At 37.3% G+C, this 22,269-nt stretch overlaps 2 protein-coding genes across 3 annotated transcripts; one reads left to right on the top strand and one right to left on the bottom strand.

Moving 5' to 3' along the window:
• Positions 1–119: 119 nt before the first annotated feature.
• On the bottom strand, positions 120–13,153 carry LOC104907477 (protein transport protein SEC31 homolog B). 2 transcript variants are annotated; one of them, XM_019252385.3, is made up of 22 exons: positions 12,609–13,153; positions 10,703–10,757; positions 10,488–10,610; positions 9,477–9,573; positions 9,344–9,380; positions 9,126–9,234; positions 8,986–9,043; positions 8,570–8,667; positions 8,340–8,459; positions 7,711–7,753; positions 7,411–7,520; positions 7,202–7,329; positions 6,538–7,096; positions 6,295–6,387; positions 5,450–5,635; positions 5,149–5,359; positions 3,885–3,997; positions 3,490–3,726; positions 2,078–2,206; positions 1,698–1,986; positions 705–943; positions 120–590 (listed from the first exon to the last, which is right to left on the bottom strand). In XM_019252385.3, exons 1-22 carry the CDS (start codon positions 12,923–12,925, stop codon positions 498–500), a joined length of 3,444 nt encoding a protein of 1,147 aa, XP_019107930.2. In that variant the 5' UTR covers positions 12,926–13,153; the 3' UTR covers positions 120–497. The 2 variants fall into 2 exon arrangements, with proteins under 2 accessions (XP_019107930.2, XP_010694716.2); XM_010696414.4 differs by having other exon boundaries at positions 6,538–7,093.
• A 3,590-nt stretch (positions 13,154–16,743) lies between these two features.
• LOC104907486 (uncharacterized) lies at positions 16,744–22,245 on the top strand. Its single transcript, XM_010696423.4, has 8 exons — positions 16,744–17,127; positions 18,375–18,488; positions 18,644–18,712; positions 18,827–18,846; positions 18,943–18,995; positions 19,111–19,141; positions 19,243–19,324; positions 21,819–22,245. The coding sequence occupies exons 1-8, from the start codon at positions 16,944–16,946 to the stop codon at positions 22,013–22,015; spliced, it is 750 nt and encodes a 249-aa protein (XP_010694725.2). The 5' UTR covers positions 16,744–16,943; the 3' UTR covers positions 22,016–22,245.
• Positions 22,246–22,269: the final 24 nt, after the last annotated feature.

Below are 22,269 nucleotides of genomic sequence, written 5' to 3'. Positions count from 1 at the left end.
AATGTCGTCCTCAGTGACCAAAAATAACTCATGAGAATTGAAGGCACTTTAAAGCACAAAGATACCTGAAACCAATTTTTTTTTCAAGACAAAGCAAAACAGAATAACAAATTCGTAAATTGAAATAACTTAACTCCCAACTCCAATATCAATAGATGTCAATTTCATGTCATAGTTCAAATTGTATTCTTTTAAAGAAATCAATAACAATATTTAGATATAAACCTGAAGTCTAAAATACTACAAAACATTTTTGGGAGGCAAAACAATCTGAAGAGGTGTACGTATGTCATATCTACCTTCGACCTGCCTCAAGAAAAAAAAAAACATGTACCATTGAAATGACAGTCAAAGAGCTCTGTTTAAGACCTATAAAAATGAAAAAAAAATCTTATATTGCAACCTAGGGAAAACAGTTCTAGTGTACATGGAGGGAAATAAGTCCCACGATGTAGAACATTCAAACAAAGACGAGATTCTGATTCTGCTGTAATAACTCATAATCTCACATTCTGCCTGGCCTTGATCATTCTCTTTAAGTTCCCTAGCCAGAAGCTGCACTCATCCCATTCACTTGTAGTAAGGAGGACCTGATAGAAACAAGAAACGACAAATGACAAACGGGAGCATGATAATAAGTTATAATGTTCACAAGTATCACAACCTTTTACTAGGCACAGAATCATTCATTGATGAGAGACTACCTGAATTTGTAAGGCGGTGCTATAATCACCGTTATCTAAAGCCTGGCAAAGTTGAACAAGCTTATCAGCAGCATTCTTTGATATGTCTCCAGTGTTGAGCTTTGCAAACAAAGCACCGAACTTTTTCGAATTATCTTCAATTTCCCGTTTCTTGGCAGCATTCGCACGAGCACCACCAACTGCTTCTGACGTCTCATTAAATAGCCTTGTCAATGTAGCAATAACAGGCTTCTGGTGTGCTGGAAGAACAAAACCAAATCATATAGGAATTCAAGAATCAGCATCGAATTTCAAATATTGAAAATGCCATTTTACAGGATATCTTCAAGTATGATTGTGTCTAACTTGTAGGTATAAGTTAGCTAGATCAATCACCAACATTTACAACATGCCTCTATCTCATATTCAATAAGCGAACTTGCAGTGAACAAATGCTTGAAATATGCCATCATAATCATGTCATCAAATATTCAAATGACAAGAAACTTGAAAATTTACACGCTATCAAGCAATACTCTCATGCATAGCTGAATACAAGCCCTGATAAAGCACATGCAATCAAAATCTTCACATCTTTTCCATGAATGTCCACATGTCTAGGCAACTATTAGAACATAACATAAAAGAAAATATAATACGATCTTGATTCTCCATAAGATGATTACACTTAAGGACAGTTTCACATGTCAGCAATGGATGAAGGTCTTGCGACAGCTCAAAACAGCATATTGCTTTCAAACCATAAGCCACTTGAGTACTCAAATGGCACGCCTTCTAATACAGTAATATTCATTTATACAAGCACATTTTACACAAGTATCTCCAAACAACATGCAATAAAAAATCACCTAACAGGGTAATTTACAGGTTAAAACCATAAAAGTCTTGAAGATTAAGGATAGAGCTGGTTCACAACTTTTAGATAATGCTATTGCAAGAAAATGAATAGAAAAGAAGAAGAGGAAGTCAACAGTCTGGAGAACTTTAAATTACCAGGCACATTTGAAGTATCAACAGTCTGGACTGTTGGTGGGGGAGCAGCCGGTGCAACAGCAGTCTGCGCTGGTGCAGACTGAGTAGGACTTGATGGTTGTGTCGAAACCATCCCAGGTCTTTGGGAAACCCCGCCAGGACTGTTTACTGGCATAAACCCCCTTGGAGTAGGGGTAGGTGCCACAACTTGGGGCATCCTTTGACCATATGCACTGCCTGTTTGAGGTGGTATAGTGCCAAGTGAACCAGGTCCTGGTGGCCCAGATTGATAACTGGGGTTTGTAGATCCCTGCATTATACATTAAATGTTAAAATAAGACCGATATGACAACCCAATCATAAAAAATTAAAAAAGATAGAAGAGGCAAGGATGCACTAACTGGATATAGCTGAGAACCCAATGTTGGAGGTTGTTGATATTGCTCAGCATTTCTCAAAACTGGGGCAGGAGTTGGGACAAATGGCCTCACAGCAGGTTGAGCACTGACAGGTGGAGGAGGAAAGTTTGGCTAGAATAAAAAAAACATATCAAGATCAATAACAGTTTAAGTCAAGCAGCTTCAAGAATATAAAAATCTCTTCTTGGGATCCAGAGCCACCATTCGAGCAGACAGACCAGATAGTGCAACAAAAGACTATTCACCGCCGCCAAATGCTTGATACTCGAAAATTTATCAAATTCTAATGTACAAAACAGCAATATCCAGAGTTCCAGACTACCTTCAGCAGATAAAAACTAAAGTCTTTCAAGTACTCCCTCCGTCTTTTATTAGTTTACCCCTTTCTTTAGGGCACATTTGCCGAGACACTTATTTGAACCTTAATATCTCTAATTTTTTATAAGCAAAAATTACAAAAAGTTGATATTTGGATAATACACATTGAGACGAATCCAACAAGATCTCACATGACTATATTTTTCCTTAAATACAAATTACAAAAGATAGTCAAAGTCCTGTATGTGAATAGTGTCAAAAGTCAAAAGGGGTAAACTAATAAAAGACGGAGGGAGTATATGTTTAACTCTGCACCCCAAGTACCATCTAAGACCCTTTGACACTCTGACTTGAGTACGGACACTTACTCTTCAGTTTAGTTCAAAGAGATGAAGAACTTGCAAAGTAAGATATAAGGTGCGTTAATTTCTAAGAACAACTTAAAATGACAGGGAAAAAGGAGATAATTAAACATAGTGAGCACTGAGCACAGGCTGCCAAATAACAACAAAAGTGTGAGAAGAAATAATAAAGCCTGAGGAGACTAAGCATGTGACTGTCTCTGGATTTGGACTTCTTGAAAACCTTCCAAGGAAGACAATTAAGAACCTGCAGAATTGTTTGCTACATCCTTTTGTCCCATATTTATCTTCCTCTTATGCTTTGGGATGTCCCATAATGATCGTCATGTTACCAACTTCAGTTTGAAAAATTTCCTGCCTCCCCTAGTGATCATGTAGGTCACAGCTTTTAGCTTACTAACGTCTCTCTCTATTACATCAGGCCTTTTTCTCTCGCAGTTCCTACATTTTCTATTACTCCCTTTTCTCTTATTACTTTAAAATATTTATTCGAATTCACCCCCCCCCCCAACCACTGGAGTCAAAATGTTTAAACTGCGGTCAAAATCTGGGGAAGACAATTCTGGAGCAGGGGGACAACACACACACACAAAAAAAAGCTTTCGAATTTTCCAACCTATTGTAGACGAATTACACTCACATATCATTGACCAAATAAAAATCAGGCGGAACTCTCAAACGACTATTTCCAGCATTCGTTAACCAGAATATTACCTGTGGAGGCTGCTGTGATTGAGATGGAACAAACAACTGTTGTGGTGCTGTTGATTGATATGGAGTGGGTGCTGTTGATTGATATGGAGCGGGTGCTGTTGATTGATATGGAGCGGGTGCTGTTGATTGATATGGAGCGGGAGCTGCATAGCTTCTGTCATATGTAAAGTTCTGTTGATAATTTCCACCATATTGGCTAGGACCAGCACCTGACTGGACATGAGCTGCTGCAGTATCCTGTAAAAAAAAAAAAAAAATAGAGGAAGGTTTGAACAAGAGAAAAAGAGATTAGTAGTTATACCCAAGGATTGCTGGTCTGCACCATAAAAAATTCATGGAATACATTAGTCACCCGTTTGGCTAGAGGTCATAATAAAAGGGTGCATATGAATAACCTGGTAATACGATTGAGAGTTGTCAGCACCATAATTGCCATGATCAGCACCATATGCAGATGCTGACGACACCGATGAGTTCTCATAAGTCATTGCCTTTTCTGCTTCTTTATCTACAAAACAATTCTATGCATCAGAAATTGGTCAAAAACTGTGGTGTAAACGAATAATAAGGGCATGCAGCATCAATCCAGTGCATTATGTACATCAACTTCCGACTCCACAGTAACACATGAAAACTGGGAAATGAAATATAAGCACATCAATTCTTCTAATGGAAGTTTCAGCCATTATCATAACAACTTTAATGCAGTCTTATCCCATCTATCTTCATTTCCCTTTTATGTATCTTATCCTTTTGTCTTCAACTTTTCCTACTTCCAGAGAGCCCATATGTCCTCTACGGCTCTACCTGCTAAGCACTCATACAGTCATCAGCAATCTTGCCATAGGATAGAAGTGTGCGCCATACGATCTGTAGACAACAGCGAAGAGAACTTTTTTGCTGAAAAACCATGTAATAGACCTGGGCACGGGTTGTGCCATACGGCGTGACCAACACGGAGCACAACCACGAACCAGACTTTTACTTTTCAACTTTGTGCTTTCAAAATAAATATCTGTAGCCAACTGCCGTGCCAATTCTGATCTCTGCAAAACCAAGCCCAAAAAGGGCACGAGACCAGCCGCGGGAGGGGAAGTCCAAGCGAAGCCTTGCTGGTAGCGCAGAACAAGGGCAATCGCTAAAGCAGATACATTTGGTAGGTCGTAGTTACATTGGGGGTTTGGACTATTCATTTCCCCCTCACTTTTACATACCACCTCCGTTTCACAAATATATGCACCATTTCTACATGGCAGACAAACCAAAGATGAGGACAAAGAGTGTTGTGATTGCATTTTAAATCCATGTGATTATGTTTTAAAAGAGGGGATATATTGTGAAATGGAGGAGTATATATTTTCAAATCTATAAAAATTCAGCTGTGCCTCGGCATCATAGCTTTGTCATTCGCAACTGGAACACCCATTAAATACAAGGGAATAAATTAAAAATTAATTCCAAGAAAATAATCATCATAAAATGCACATATCCTCCAGAAGCATGTTAGTATATTTATAGAGTGAAAAATTGGCCTTTTATTCTTCAAGAGAACATCAACCAGAAGCAGAAGACAGCACTGGCAGGAATCAGTGCAACCACCCCAAACCGTCTACCAGGACAATGCAGAGATTCAGCCAAGAATGGAACATGACAATATACCTGCTTGTGAAGACAATGCAATGCGCTCTCTCAAGATGACAAGCTCAGGAGATATATCATCCCCTAAAAGCTTTAAGAACTCCATTGCTGTAGAGAGTTGTCCTTGACTGGCCAAAATCTCAGCGTATTTTTCAACCAGTTTACACAAAAATGAACTAAATTGCTTCTGTCCGGTGGCCAAGGCAAAAACTATTGTTTTTTCCATTAAATCCTGCACAATTTTAAAAATATGAAAAGAAAGGCAAACATTTGTTACTGCATGTCAAATGCTATCAATTATAAGTGACAAGCAAAAACCTACCTGAAGCCGATCAACATATGGCTTTCCTTCGGTCTCTGCTGATAGACAATGCGACCATATCTCTACAGTTTTGTCGATATTCCCAGCGCAGACGTAACAATTAGTTGCAGCCAATGTGTAACCAGCAGCCAGGAGCCTTGAGGCAAGTGCATCACAAAGCACAGTCCACTTCTCTCCTTGAGCAAACTGCCATGAACAATGGGGCAACATGAGCACATTGCAGAAGAAATTAACGCACATATGCTTCATTGTATACTTGCAAATCCCAAGCAAATTCATAATCTACTACATCGCTAGGGTAAAAAAATGTAGGGACAACAGACATAGTCCTTTGAGTCCCAGCCTAACAGAAAAGTTTCTTTCTTCGTTTTCTAATGAGAGGGGGGTGATAGGCTGATAGCATTGACCAATTAGCCAAATATGTTCACAAAATACAACCCATGGCCACTTTGGTAAAAAAATATATCCAAGACTACTTATGAGTTGCACTTCGTTGACCAAAGTGGCGATGGGTTGTTGTAGTTTTAAAATCAATTAGCAGACGGAGCTTTTTTATCTACTAATGTGCCAATGGGTTTTAAATTCATACCAATCCAACTAATCACCCATAATGTCATGATAAGGATACTTAGAAGTCGAGATTCTAATTTACAGTAAAATTGAGCTTAATATACCCAACATGGCAGTAAAATTGGCATATTCTATATTGAAATTTTTATCTGCTTATGCTATCAGAATTCCTATGCCACAAAAAGAAGAGGTCTGGTGTTCTTCCATGATTTCAGACAGAGCTTTTGGTTGACAAAAAGAGAAACCACTGCCAAATAAATGGTTGGATAACTTACAGTGCAAAGAAGAGCTAGTGTCTCCTTCCATGATCTCAGAGGTCTGGTGTTCACAAGGCTCACGAGGTCTTGATTTACAATTGCAGAAACAACCTGATAAAACAGGTCCCATTATCAGACAAGCACATTCAGAAAACAAAAGCATGACACAAAAGTTTAAACCAAATATAATATGTTTCTTAACCATCATCGACCAGGTCCAAAAATATTGACAAGGAAACATAGGCCACAGAAAAGTATAACCTTTAGATAAGGCAAGCGGCTCATCTTCAAGTACTGATCACGAGTACTTTCCCACAAAGAAGCACCACCAACATGAGCAATTACAAGAGCATCAGCCATTTTATTAGAAGATACACATAGAGCAACTGCCTCCTTGTAGTCTCCGACTACCAAGGCACGCTGAACTGCATCATCAAATTCCGGATCGGCACTCTCTTCTGGTCCATCAGATTCTGCTTGTCTCTGCTCCTCACTTGGAACAGCTTCTCCAACAAAGTTGTTGCTCGCACTTGATACTGGAGTATCAGCTTTAGGGCTAGGAAGATTATTAAAAAAGTCTTCCCCATTGTCAGCAGGGAATGAAGCAACTTCCGTCTCAGCTACAGACCCTGCCTTATCCGCTCCATTGTCTTCAATCCCAAGGGCGTTGACTTGCTGAGACAATTCATCTTGAACAGTCTCTTTCAATTCCTCTGGCGCACTGAAACCTAGATGTGCTAGAAGTTTTGACCTTGCTAATCCATCATCTTCAAACATAACCTTCAAGAATCCCCAAGTTTCTCTATCATCTTCAGACCTGCAATATGCAAGAACATGACAAAAAGCACCAAACTAACTCATTTGTCACACCACAGCATGGTAAAGCAAAATATATATAACTCCCACTATTAGTCTGGCAACATACTCAGATTCTTGTGATTTCCTTTCACATAGAACTCGCAATGAAGATCTTTCTCCATTTTGGATGGCAGCTTCAAATTCAGATGAACGACTCACCAAACCATCTTCAGTTACCACGCTATGGATGAAAACCTAAAATATTATGATGAAGTAGTCAATTTCAATCGTAAAAAAAGAGGGCATAAAGCCATAGAGGAGAGGAAAATCCAATACCTCCGAAGCTCGTCCTGCGGCGGCTTTAGAGTGAAATGAAACAAGCTTTCCACCGAAACCAAAAGAAACACCCACTGGCCTTCTATACCATTTTGGAGCTCTTAAAGGAGCTGCACAGATACACAAAATATCAAATTTAACAATCCATGATTAACGACAATTACGGAAATCCTAGAGGAGAAAAATAAGGATGCTGTGGCAAAAAGAAACATAGCCAACGTAAACTTGATAATCAAGTAGCATCTAATAGCATTATTAACAACACTAAAAGGGACAGGTAGCGTATTCAAGAGGCTATACCTGCACCAAAATCAGTTTCAGCAACCCCGTAGTGACTGCAAGCCTATGAACCACCAGCAATGGAAAAAAAACAATGATTTACAGGTAAATCAGCAGTTAGGCAGAAAGGACAGACAATTTGATATATATGACAAGATAATACTTTAACGACAGAAGGAACCATCATGAGTAGACTAAAATATGAAACATCGTAATACAATACAATTAAGTACGATGCATTCAGGTGAATTTGTCAAGAAGCTCATGCCAAAGAGCAATGAGCAACAGGAATTTCACAATAAATTTGGACAATTAACATATTCAAATCATATCCCAAAAAATTATTAAGCAACTCGGTGCTGGTACAGTATCCTTATTCTGATCCACATCGGATTAAGACTGGGTAAAGTGGCAGAGAGCTGAAGAAGTCAAAACCACGGTGAACTGTCAGTGTTCCCTGATAGATTTTCTAGCTTGTGAAGTTTTAAGGTCGAGAATAAATTTCTTAACCTAGGGAGTACAAAGCTCTAACTTTTTCTATCTACAAGTGCTTTGATACTTGACATTCAGATCCTATGCTCCTAGTCTTCTACTTAATAAGTTCCAGCAAGAAGGTTTGTAATAAAAACTACATGCATCAGAAAAAGTACCTCGATATTGTACAAGCCAATTTTTCCATCAAATGAAGACGCCGAGATGACCCCGGGTATCTTTGGGTACCAGTGTACATCAAAGTTCCAGTTAGTTCCAGCAGGCAATTCACAGACCATCTGCAATAGGTTGAGCCAGACAAATACCACATGGCAAATGAAACTGATGTAGCAGAAACTTTCAGATTATAGAAAGACAATGGTTCATGTCCGATGTAAAAGAGTCATACCTCTCCAGAAACAGTATCCCAACAGATTGTACGATTATCCTTGGCACATGTAAGCAAGTAAGAGCTATCACTAGGACACCATGCCATCGAAATTACACCTAATTCAAGGTAAATTAGCAAAGTCAGATATAGGCATGATTAGCAACCATCTTTACAGATAAATCATAAAAGTCTCTAAAAGCTGCAATGAACTGCTTGTGTAAAGCAGAAAAGAATAACTCTATAGTTCTCAGCACAAAAAATACTATATCCAAGATAACTCTTAAATTAACTAGCTATAAATTCGGATGCAAAATGTGCAAATGGTATCCATAAACATCCTATCCAAAAACTATGTTCGCCCTGACGCTAATGCAGTTTCATGTAATAACAACTGTGTAAAGCTAGAAATAAGGAGCACAGAACCAGGTTGTTACCTTTTGTGTGCCCAACCAACTCTCTCACAGGGGACATAATATTCCTCATATCCCAAAGCTGCAGCAACAACATTCTCATAAAAAGTGCAAACAATAATTTAATGACAAATTTCTTGCATTACGAGAAAGAAGGGCATTACCTTTAGAGAAGGTGAACTATCATCATCTGATGCAACAGCAAGTTGAGTTGCTACCTCAGGATGCCACTGCAAAACAGAACAACGCCTTCTGCTTGAATCTGAAGAAAAACTGTCATTTGGCAACAGGACACAATTTGTCACTTGTAAAATCAACCAAGATATCCATCAAAGATACATAATTGAAACAACATCTAACAGCAATACAGCATCCTACTGACCTGATGACCGACTTCTGCTTCTTTAAATCCCAAACAACTGGAAAAGTCCAACATCCAGAAGATCAGACGTAAAAAGCAAACATTAACTCAAAGGCTTGAGGCCCAAATTATAGTGCATAAAAGTTCCACTTACCAGTTAACCCATTGTATGAGGTAGAAGCCAAGATATTGGAGACCTTCCTGTTCCAAGATAAGTAAGATATTTCACCTTGAGTAGCTGAACCAGTATTCTGCATCATTTCTCAAAGTGTGTCATTATTATGTAATATATGAAGCAGATACATACATATTTGCACAATTGCAACCATCACACACTATTTTCACCTTCCTTAGTATCCCTTTATGTCCAGGTTTCCTTTTCCTCTCATAGCTGAATGAAATTTGATTTGTCTAGCAGTTGCTTAAATAACTTTTGGAATGCAAACCATGAAAAAGAAACACAAACTTTCATTCCCGAAAGGCTGAATCTCAGATAAAATTTTACACCTAAAGATAAGACACACATGATCCTTTAGCTGCCCGGAAGAAACTAGCTTCAAGGTGAGGAGCTATTAACAGGAGACATAGTTTGCTAGGGCAACAGGTCGACAAAACAAGAGTGGGAAAAAAAAGGCTTTGATGAGGCATTTCTAAATAGAAAATAACCCTCAGCTTCCCATCTTCTGAAAATTTTCACATGGAATAGGAATGAAAGACACACATCACCCTCGTACCAATATATAATCCACAATATGAGCATTACTTAGGTATGTTGTATGCACAATTGATATAAAAAATGAAACACATGAACTATACTAATGAATCAAAATTCAATGCAATTAGAACTCCACCTAGATTTAAATCAAAGCGAATAAGTGTTCTTCACCATTTAATTTATCCTTGTTGTATGATATGTCACAGGGATAAAAACAGAATTTAAACAATATATCACTTTTCTATACACTGGTTCAGATCAGTGAATTTAATGTTAAAAAACAGACCCTAAGTGTACATCAAAAAAAATATGACTTTTTCAAGGCATACACTAATATGATCATCATATCTTTTAGTTCCACTGAAGGAACACATAAGTCTCTACAAAGTGCTCCAAAATGAAAAGCTAAAAGTCCCTAGCATACTGGAGAAGCATAAAATAGTGTCATACCCGAGCAGGAAATTTATGCCTAGGCTCATTTGGAGATGCTAAATCCCATACGCATATTTCTCCATCTTCAGCTCCAGAAGCAAGTAGGTATGGCGTAAAGGCATTAAAATCCAAACCACGAACCTACAATCATTAACAAAGACACAATAGTGATGAAAAAACAAAAGCAACCAGCTGAACTTGATAATGCACAATAAATTAGAATACAGACTTACAGGTCCTCTATGTTGTTCCAGCTGTGTAACATCTGCCTTAACACTTGACTCGGGGCTGAAGGATATAAATTTCCCCAATGAGGAAAGAAAAAGACACACTAATAAGTAACTATGTAATTAGCAATCAACGAACTACAAAACAATTGGTAACAGATAGTGCATAATATGAGGAAGAAGACATCTGAGTGTTTGGCCAAAGTAGTTGTTGTGTGTTGTATTAGATGACAGTTGTTAGATGTTAGCATTTAGCCATCAGAATGGCTTTTATAACAAAAAGTGTTTGGTAAATCTAGTTGTTGGATCAGTAAAAGAGCAAACCTTCAAAACTCAAAAGCTACTCCAAGCTAGTTCTACGCCCAAAGCTAATCTTTTAACCTTTTCCAAATCACTAGTTTACTACCTTATCTACTGAAAGCTACCTTAAAAACCTACTTCACCAAACACCACTTTTCACCTTTCATAGAATTTGAATATAATAAGTAGTTGCCTAACATGTCTATCATCTTAATCAAACGCATTGCTCAATAGCATGCAGCAATCACAAACAACTTGGCTAAAAAACAGCATTTGAGGATACTTGTCACTGACTGTAGATTACCACACTATATCCCACTGGCCACTAGACCAGTTTTGCAATTACATTAAACGACCAAATTGCCTTCTCAGTAATATAAAATTGTATCCGGCTCAATTTGACACTTACACATTTAGCACTCAGCAGCCTTTAAGCGAAGGTAATATCATATTATAGCATATTACAGAGCACAATGACTTTCTAGCTAACAATAGAAATGATGTAACCAATGTCAAGTGATGGAAATTTGGGGGGGGGGGGGGGGGGGTGAATAAATCCTTTTTTAAAAGTAGAAGAGAAAAATAGTGGAAAAACTAATTTCACTCAATGGGAGGGAAATCACAAGTCTTCATATACCTTATGTTCCCAGTCCAAACACAGTATATGTGCCGAAAACTGTGAAATCGTCATTCAGTACCCTACCTCGCATAAACTCATAGTAATGTAGCTAGAAATTCCCCAAGCAACAAAAAAAACCTAATGTATAAACTTCCTAATGCATTTTACAATCTATACATACAATGATCCTGTCAATCTTCCTAATAATATTGTTATAATCATTATGGATTATGCAAATACATCAAAGTAATCATACCCATCTCACATGCCTTCAAAGTGATGAGTCAAAGTCACATAGTCAATGCACGTCCTACAGCTACAAAAACAACTAACTAGAACATGCTACCTCATGTAAAAACAAGCCTCAAATCAACAGACATGATTCACATCTTACCATCTCCAAATAGATATCCCCAACATAATAAGAAATAAAAGTAAATATAACAAAACAACAACAACGACAAATAAAATGGATCCAAATCAGAGCCAAAAGTCCTGTCACCTGAGCGACAGCCTTTAATTTGTCCACGTCCTAATTCAAACCTCTATAGCACAGGTACTTCTTCTAGGTCATATACCTCTACCATACGGCCATACCAGATATGTTTCCTGTACGGATATGTGTACCCAGGTCCTAAAATATAGAAATATTGTTGTCTTCCATCCTCGTACCCAAATTTGAAACCGCACCCGTCTCTGTGCAACTTAGATTCAAACCCCTGACTTCTAAACTTTAGTCTTGTTTAACACGCTACCAAAAGCCTAAAATACACTACCTCCCAACCACAATTCAATTCCAATCAACCAACTTTCCAGAGTATATACCAATTAAAACCCTAACACATATTATACTACAAATTGGCAAACATCTGAATCACAATAACCTACCACAACATAATAGCAATCAAATTACACCCATTCACAGCTCCAACACCACAATTCACTCCAAATCAACAGAAAAAAAAGAACCAAGTCAAACAAAATATTATGTACCAAATCAAAGGGAGAGGATTCCAAACACCAATACTTCCATCAATGCGACCACCAGCAATGAGACCCATAGAAAACTCTTCAGAATTAGATCCATGTCTTCCCCAAGAAAGACGATTAAACCTCTCGGAACTATGAGCTTGCGCCACCATCGGAAGCTCGTGATCATCTGACTGAAAATCAAGCTTGTAAATCTCGAGTTCAGCGGATGTGCTGAATGACAGATCAACCGCACCTGCCATTGTTCCTGCTGCAAAGAACGGCGAATCCGGTGACATCGCCACCAGCGCCGATCTATTGACGCTTTTTAAGCACGCCATTGTCGATCGATTTAGAGGAGAGAGAATGCAGAGTAGTGAAATTTAGGTAGGGTTAGGGTTTTTGAATTGAATTGAATTGGGGAAGATTTGAAGAGAGAGAAAATGGAAGAAAGAGATTTAGATCGGAGGAGAAAGAGAGAGAGAGAAATGTTGGTGTTTATGGCGTGAGAGTGGATTGTTATTAGTGTCCCTCTTCTCTCGTCTTCTTCTTCTGGTACTTTGTAATTTCATTTCCTTTTTTTTTTGTGTATTATATATTACTTGATTTTTTGAAAGGATATATGAATAATATTTTTTGCCGGAAAAGGGTGTGTTAGCCAATCGTAGACGAGAAAATATTGGTATGACGTATGATATCGAACAACTTTTGTGTGTCCGATTTACATTTACATCTGAACTTCTATACGTCGCCCATAAAGTACTTAAAATCGCCCAAATCTATATATGAATGGACTACTATACTCTTATTGTTTTTTACCAATCTTATCTTAGTTCAGCATTTTACATTTCACTTTACCTTATCATCTGAATTTTTTTACTGCATTCCAAATTTACTCTAACTCTCACTTCTCTCTAAAATTACCACCACGCATCGCCATAGTCGACCTTCAACCAAACGCAGCACGAATGCCATTAACACCGGAAAATATCGTTTAAAATAACAAACGTTTGGCCAGGACGATCGCCCCATGGGCTCAACGTTTGGCCAGGACGTTGCGTCCATAGGCCAAACGTTTAGCCAGGATGTTTGCCCCATTGACGCAACGTCCTGGCCAAACATTGAGTGGGGAGATCGTCTGGCATATTCATGTGAGAGTTTGTCCAGGACGTTCCTTAGACGTTCCTAATGCCTTGAAATTTTTTTAAAAAAAATATACCGTGGAATGCTTGACATTTTGAGTTAGACTTAGAGGGTGATAGTGAATGAAGAAGATGAGAGAGTGAATGAGTGAGAGAGGAGATGATAGAGAAGAGGGTAAAAAATCAAAAAAATATAAGTAAGGGTATCATGGTATATTCATGTGAGAGTTTGGGCGATTTTAAGTACTTCATGGGCGATGTTTAACAATCTTAAACAGCCTTTTTTTATATCTTGTTTTCATGGTTTTACCTTCAACTTTTGGTTTTCACATACTTTTTTAGCTTTTTTTAGGGTGAGTGATGAGTCGACTTATATTGAATTTTGGGCCGATTCGTTTACTTAAACATTTTGATAATAAATGGGTTGAGTTGAAATCGATCTACTAATTTTTCTACTAGCATTTTCAATTTTCACTAATGCCGACCTAATTAGGAATTACTTAAGTATCTTAAAATTTAATAACTTCGAAATATGAAGATTCTATATAACATAATTTAATAAGAATACAATTCCTATCATACAACTCTTATTATTGTTCATTTAACTTGGAAATTTATTTTTGTAGAAGAAAAAACAAATGAGTTAGTGGGTCAACCCAACTCGAACCTAACCTACCTAACTAAACGAGTTACATGGGACGAATTCAGGTTGGGAATTTCAACTTGACCTAACCCATTCAATTAAACGGGTCAGTTTGGGTTGACCCATTTAATCGAGCGGGTTACAAAATTTTGACTAATGTGTTACAGTTTGTTTGGAGTCAAGTTGGGTTGGTTCAATTTTTGCCAGCTCTAGTTTCTTAGAAGTGATCATGGACTGGGCTGGGACGGCCCGGGCTTTGGTCAAAAAAAGTTGCCCGTTTCAGGTCATAGCTACGGGTCGAGCCAAGGCTCTGGCCAAAAAAACGCGTCAAAGCCCGTTATTTCGAACCAAGCCTAGCGGGCTTTTCGTATCGATCGAAATTTAGCCTATTTTCCAAATCTAGGTTTCCCTTGGGCCGCATTTTTTGCCCAAAAAATCGAGTCGGCCGGACCGCAGGCCAAAAAATCGTGCCTAAAACTCGCCCATTTCCAGGTCGGGCCAAACCCGTGGATTGGGCTCACCTTGATCACCTCTATATTTTCTTATGTCCATTTTTGAAATGAATACATTTCTTTAATTTAACAATTTTTTAAGCTCCTAACTATTCATTATGCTATTTGTAATAGATTTCGTTCATGAACCTATTATGTGAGACCCACTTACAACTTTTTTGTATTTTCTTGGAAATTCTCTTTGGGAGTTCTACTCGTAAGTTGTGACTTTATTATTCCTTGTCGAAATAACATTTCACTCAAATTCCCTTGAAATTCTCTTAAAATAATCTTCTAAAATGTGAATTGGGATTTTGTTGCACATTTTCCTTGCACTTCAAGATAAGCTAATCATACAATTTTAACCAAATAAGGTCATATTGTTATTTTATTTTTGTGGTTTATACAATATTAAGGAGTTTGTTCGATTGAAATATTGCGAACTTAGGACTTTTGATTGGTAGTGTAATGTGCATAAATGAATATTGGCCCTCACTGGCTTGGTGGTTATCACGCATGGAAGGTAACTCCGAGGTCACATGTTCAAGGGTTGGCAGGGAGAGATAGAAAAAGAGGGGGGGTGTAAATGACCATTCGATTATAAAAAATGTGCATAATTGAATGCCTTTTTAGCAAAATTGGAGCTTTTATATATGTAAGTTTTTTTCACTGTAATACATACTTCAATTCATATTGAAAACCTTGATATTGATTAACTTCCAATTTTGAAAAAAAAAAATATTTGTTAAACTTCAATTTTCGAAATTAAAACTTAAAATTGCATTTTATAGCTGATGAAATTGGCAAAGAACCTTCTTAAAATTGCAATGAACAATAACCTAAATCGTATCTCCAATTAAAATTGATTTGAAAAGAGATTAGCAAATTATTTGAAGTTGGATGGAAAATATGATATATATGCAAAAATTTGAGGAAGAGACGATATAAGGAAATATAAGATTTTATAATTATATCTTACTAAAAGAATTACAAAAGTAGTTAGATCTCTAACACTTTGATGGTAATAACAAAAGTATTGTAGACATATTCTCTTACCCCAATTCCAGTTTAAAGTTAAACTATTGCTTTTACCCCTAAACTTTCGAGGTTGACTTTTAAATATAATTGTTGATCAAGTCATGATATCAAATTTTGTTTTCACTATACAAAAAAGAAAGATTACAACTAAAGGCATCACTTAAAACACTCATTAGTTCATATCACAAACTCGAGTGAAGCCGAATTCGGTATGTTTTTCGTTTTTAACTGTGCGAGAGAGGTGCAAGTAGGGCTGCTATCGAGTTGAGCAGCTCACGAGCAACTCGAGCTCGACTCGGTGAACGTTCGATCAAAACTTGACTCGCGTTGGCTCGACTCGAAACCTTAATGAGTACAATTTGAGCATGACTCTGCTCAATTCATTAAGCTCGCGAGCAACTCAATAATTTTTCATATATTTTTTTTTCTAAAAGTTATTTTTATTTAATAAAAAAGTTTATTTAAATCTTGAGATATAGGAACTAACTTACCAAGTCCAATAAAAATCTAGTTTATGATCCTTGAATATCTTTTTAATGCTTTGGTAATAGTTGAAGTAAATCTAATGTTTTTAAAAAAAATTAAGAAAATCAAGGTAAAATTAATTTTATATTATTTACCCTTAACGAGCTAGCAAATAATCGAGGCAAGCTCAAGTCGGATTGCAAAAAAGTTTAACGAACATGAGTCAAGCAAGGACTTAACGAGTTTCCAAATCAAGTCAAACATGATTTTCGAGTCGGGTCGAACAAGGTGTTGCTCGTGATCAACTCGTTCGATTAATCCTAGTTGCACTCCCCAAAAAGAAAGCAAAACCGGATCCGACAGATTTGTACCCTTCAATTAGAAGCAAAGAGTAGTTCTCCACTTGGCCACACGTTCACCCAAGTCTAACACCAGAATCCAGATGGCCTTAAACTGATAACTATTCATTGACTCTGACCAACAAACAAACAAACAAACAAACAAACCAACTCAGAACCCACCTGCCAAAAACCACAACTACAACTTCAACATCCTCATATTCTCTCTGGTAAATTCCGCCATGTTCAGAGACGTTTCAAGCTGCAGTACATACAACTATGGCGATGCCTTGTACTGGGATGCTCGTTACATTCAAGAAGCTGCCTCTTTTGATTGGTATCAGCGTTACTCTGCTCTTCGTCCCTTTGTTCGCAAATTTATTCCCACTTCTTCTCGTGTTCTTATGGTTGGCTGTGGAAATGCCGGTAACTTTTTTTTTAACCCCTCATCTTTTATCATAATGCACTGATTTATCTAAATCATCTTTTTTGGGATCTATATTTTGCTTTTTAGGATTGGTTTGAGTTGTTTAAATTTTGGGTTTTAATAGTGTAACTGAAAACATTACAGTTTTATCACTTATCAGGTGGGTTTATTCAGTGTTGTAGTAATTATTATGTCAATTGATCTATAGGTGATTTTGTGGGAGTAGTAGGAGCATCAATAAAGTCAAAATCTTATGATGATCATTGATCAGGATAATAAAACCAAATTTGGTATTTTTTTTTCAATAGTTTTGTATAAATTTATTAGTATTGACTTTTGCTACTTGGAAGGGGGATTGATATGGATGCAAAATACCCAAATTTGGAGATTCTTTAGTCTATGCTATGTGTGATTGTATCTAGGGTTTATTTGCACAAGTGTGACTAGGGTTAATGTGATGGTGAGACATCTGTATTAGTAGTGGGTACAAATGGTGCTTGAGGTTGTTTAAGGCAATTCAAGTCAAACACTTTTGAGCTAGTGAATTTGGGTATTTTGATTTTTGAGCTCTGGCATGTTGGCCATCACTCCACTGCCTGTGTCGGCGAGGAGAGTTGTTGTATGGCTTTGTCAGCAGACTGTATTTTTTAATGGTGGCGACTTCAATGGTGGCGACTTAGTCGAGGAAGACATGAGTGCTCATATATGTGCTTCTGGGGAAGATCCATTGCCATAGTCTGATATCCGAGAAACATTGGTCAATTTACTTGCGCAGTAGCGTCCTCTTAAAGGCGCCTCAGCTAGGATGTGGGAATTATAGGCTATAGCATAATACATGTTTAATACTCCTATTTGGAATCTGCTTTTGATCCCTCATTTTCTTCACCTAATTATGTATTGTTGTGATTCTTGTGAGTTGTTATAGGATTGGGAGTCATTGAAACTAGCGGATCAGGGAGTCCACTGACATCTCGTGCTGGCAATTGGTTTTAAAAGCGTTGAGTCAAATTGTCTTAATCTATTTTCAAGTGAAGAAGAAATAAATCATTGGACCTAGCTGGCATACTAACCATTAGTTTTAGCATCAAATTCTTCAGAGGACTCTCTGTCCTCTACAGTTTTTAATAGATCTTTTTCCGTTCATTTATAAATGAAAATTTGCTTGATGTAATATAAATTTCCATTGGCGACATTATCAAGTTTTGCTCCACAAGACCAAAATTGCTGATGGTTGTTTTTTCTTTAGTCATGTCTGAGGACATGGTGAAGGATGGATATGAGGAAATTATGAACGTCGACATTTCTACAGTTGCAATTGACATGATGAGAAGGAAGCATGCACACATACCTCAACTGAAATGTATCCTTGCAGGCTGCTTTTTTTTTTTTAGTTGTGACTGTTGTTATCTCAAATGCTCTATGTTTGTGTTCTGAAATTATGTAACATCTTACAGTTCCCCCTGTCAAGCTCACTATTGTAACTTTTACTATATAGTTCCTTATCTTGTCTTATAGACATGCAAATGGATGTTAGAGATATGACTTTTTTCCCAGATAACTCATTTGGTAGCGTTGTCGATAAAGGTAATTTTTCTCATTAAGTTTTATTTTGTGGCTTTATTATCTTGTGAAGTACTGAAGCATCAACAATGTTTTTTGCCTCTTCATATTGAATGTGCAATCTCATCTGCGATATAGGAACTCTCGATTCTCTGATGGTAATAATCTCCTTGCTTTGTTTTTCCAAAGGTTGGTTGGTTTTTTTTTTTTTTTTTTGGCATTATCTAATCTTTATTCGTGTCTTCTTATTGAAGTGCGGTACTGAGGCTCCATTTAGCGCTTCTCGGATGCTGGGTGAAATCAACAGGTCTTGATATGTGTTACTTTAAGCTGTCAGACTTTACTCGTGTGGTTGGTCTATTATTTACTTCAAACTTTTATCTCCTAATATTTTTTGATGAGAGGAGTATTTTTTCTTGTAGGCTACTTAAGCCTGGAGGAGTATATATGTTGGTAACCAACCCTATCATCTTTGTTCATGCCTCACACTTGGCTTTTGCTAATAGAAGGCTGGTTTCCAGACTGATGATTCTTGTTTGTATATCCCTCTACAGATTACCTATGGTGATCCAAGTGCAAGGATGCCTCATCTGAATCGTTCAGTGTACAATTGGAAAATTGAACTGTACCTTATATGTAAGTCTTTACTGTGTACTCTCATTTTCTTTTTGTGTATGCGTTGAAGCACGTCGTAGAATTTCGGTTGCTTACTTCCTTTATGTTTTTGTGGACTATTCAGATGTGTTCTTAGAGTTTTCAGATATCTTGAAATGATTCCTCTTTCTCTTACTTTACTTCATCCTTGCCGTGCTTTTCTTTTCTTCGTCATGTAATCACTGTGAACTTGAGATCCATTGCTTGCAGTAATGCAGTCGATATGCTGATGCTGCTACTTCTCTATGGATGTATGCTGGATCCCCTTAAAAAAAGAATGTAGTCTGGAGATTGTTATTTCTTTCCCAGGATGATTTGCACTTTGCAGGTGTCCCAAGGATTGTCCCTGATGAGTCGACTTATGCATGATCAGCTTCTTCATAGAATTGAATACTCACTCAATTCTACAACAGTTGTCCTAGATTCCTAGTTCACTTTTTACAAAAATTAAAGTTTAAATAGTGAGTTGGATGTATACTAATAGCGCGTTAGCATAGTGGGAATGGTAAAAGGAATCATTGGTTGAATTGGGTAATTGGCTGAATGTGCATTCATTGAAGAAAGAGGACAACAAAGTGGGGGCAAACCAGCATGAAACAGAATAAGTACATTTTTATGGGACATACCGACAAAAGCGATTAGTTTCTTTTATTTTTTATTTTTAATGCTAGTTAAATATGGGACCTAATTGGATACCTTTACCATGTTAAACCCCTGGAAAATTTATGCTCAAAGCCCTAGGTCTTTGATATAGGAGATTGAAAGGCCTCACTGGATTATCCCCTGATCCCCCTTCACAAATTTAAATGTGGCACTAGAACTCTAGAAGTTTCTTCTGTTTAATGAAGACCTGCCGCAATATCATCAGCCTCTTTGAGATATTATCAGTACTGAGAGAGTGTCTTGAGATTCAAAATTTTGACTAGTGATTTCCCTATCAGTTATGTACATCTTAAACATTTGAACTGGGGGTTGAGCATTAATGCTGAGAGAACTTGCCAAGTGTGGACTATGTGAACTTCAGCTCCTAAAATGAAGACAACTGCATACACTGATCCAATGGTTAAATTTTTTTTGTGATTGCAGTATCAAATTCATCTCTAAAACTAAGAAACTTAGATATGCTTATCGGAGAATGGAGATCTATGCATAATGAAACCTATTTAATTAAACTCCAATCTATGTTTAGTGATCTTTCCAACTAATGTATAGAGTGATCTTAGGAGTTAATATAATCAAATTATACAGAAAATTGTCCAGCATACATAAGCCGATGAGTAACCATGCACATCTTTGAATGACATCTAGCATGTAAATCTCATTTCCTTTGTTCAAAGTAGGAAGTGTTCATTTATGTGCTTCCTTTTGAAATGTCTTGTGTATTTGATTTTTATTGGTTTTTGCTTTACTAAGAATATGTACCCTCTGTATTTTAATCTAGTTGAAAATAAGTTATTTAAGCTACCATTTGGATCATGTATCTTGCATATGATGCTGTGGACCTGCAAGCTAGTTTGTGTTTGACTGCAACCTGTCAGTCAATTTTGATGTTTGAGGCTTTGGTATATCATGGTTAAGGGAATTTCAGCAAGGAAAATCGACTGTAGTTGTAAAGAGAGCTGTTAACAAACATGTTCCTCCTTTCTTTGGTTGATATCAAAACATTATCCATTGTTCTTGGAAAAGGAACAGAGGTGTCCATGACACCAGCTCTGCTCCTTCTACGATTCCTTCCTTAGTGAGGGACATGGGAGCCTGGAGGGACTTGAAGGCTAACTGTTCTATTTGCAATGGATTGGTATATAATGTTTTTTGTGGGGTGATTAATCACGCTTTTGAAGACAAAGGGTGAGACAGTGAGGATATCAAATATATTTTTATAACATTTGGTTGTCTCAAGTCATTTAATTGGAGTTGGAGAATATGACACCCAGAAGGAATATGTGTTCAACATTATATATCTATATTAATTTATGAAGTTCCTGTTTGCGCATTTGGTGCTCCTTCATAATTTAGTCTGGTTTTAAAGAATATATGGACATCTCTAAACGATTTGCCATTATTAATACATTATCTTAAGAAGTCCCCGTCAAAAAAAAAAAAATATTCTTAAGTCAGTCAGAAGCAAAGCTGCAGGAATTTTGGCACTATAGAGAATCAATCCTCTTTCTATTTTTGTGGTTACTTTGCCTATAGGGGTTCTCATGTTAATGAGGTATTGTCTCCTATGTCTGGTTAGGGGTCGATATGTAATTATGTATACATCCTGAGTCCTGACCTCCATCCCTTAGCTGCTCCATTATCATTTTGTTGTAATAAGGTGTTGTCTCCATGCAGGATACTGGCACTGGTTAAAACCGACTAGACTTCTTTGACCGTGATTGTTCTTGACCTTTTTTCTACTCCTTTTGCTTGGCAATCATGTATTTATTGAGACAGGCGATACTAAATTTTGTTACTTTCTTTGTTTCTCCAGCAAGACCCGGGTTTGATGGACCAGCTGTGGTTTCCATTAAATCATGCCTGGAACCCATCCCTCTGTCCGAGGACGGCCAGCTTCCACCCGATTATGTCCTGGCAGATCCAGATTGCCACTTCATATATATCTGCACAAAGATGAATGAGGGGACAACTATCATAACATCACATCCTTCGACAGGTGATATGTTATGATCCCCTATACCAATTCAAGTTTCAGAATCACTTTAATTATGTGATCCAATTTTCTTTCCTTTATACAAACTAATTTAGTCGTTAGGTTTTGTTGCTGCATCAGTCTTTGTAACATTAGATGTGTATAATTCTTGCTACTGAGTTGGAGATTAATGGAATAAGTGTAGCCTCTTTTCGGAGCCTCATATCTGGAGAAGGAGGGGTTCACAAATTATTATTTTCTTACTTCATTCTATCTGTGTTGGTTATGCAGC

Source organism: Beta vulgaris, chromosome 2 (assembly GCF_026745355.1).
Source record: "Beta vulgaris subsp. vulgaris cultivar EL10 chromosome 2, EL10.2, whole genome shotgun sequence".
Lineage (NCBI taxonomy): Eukaryota > Viridiplantae > Streptophyta > Magnoliopsida > Caryophyllales > Amaranthaceae > Beta > Beta vulgaris.
This window is presented reverse-complemented; position numbering and strand designations above follow the sequence as displayed.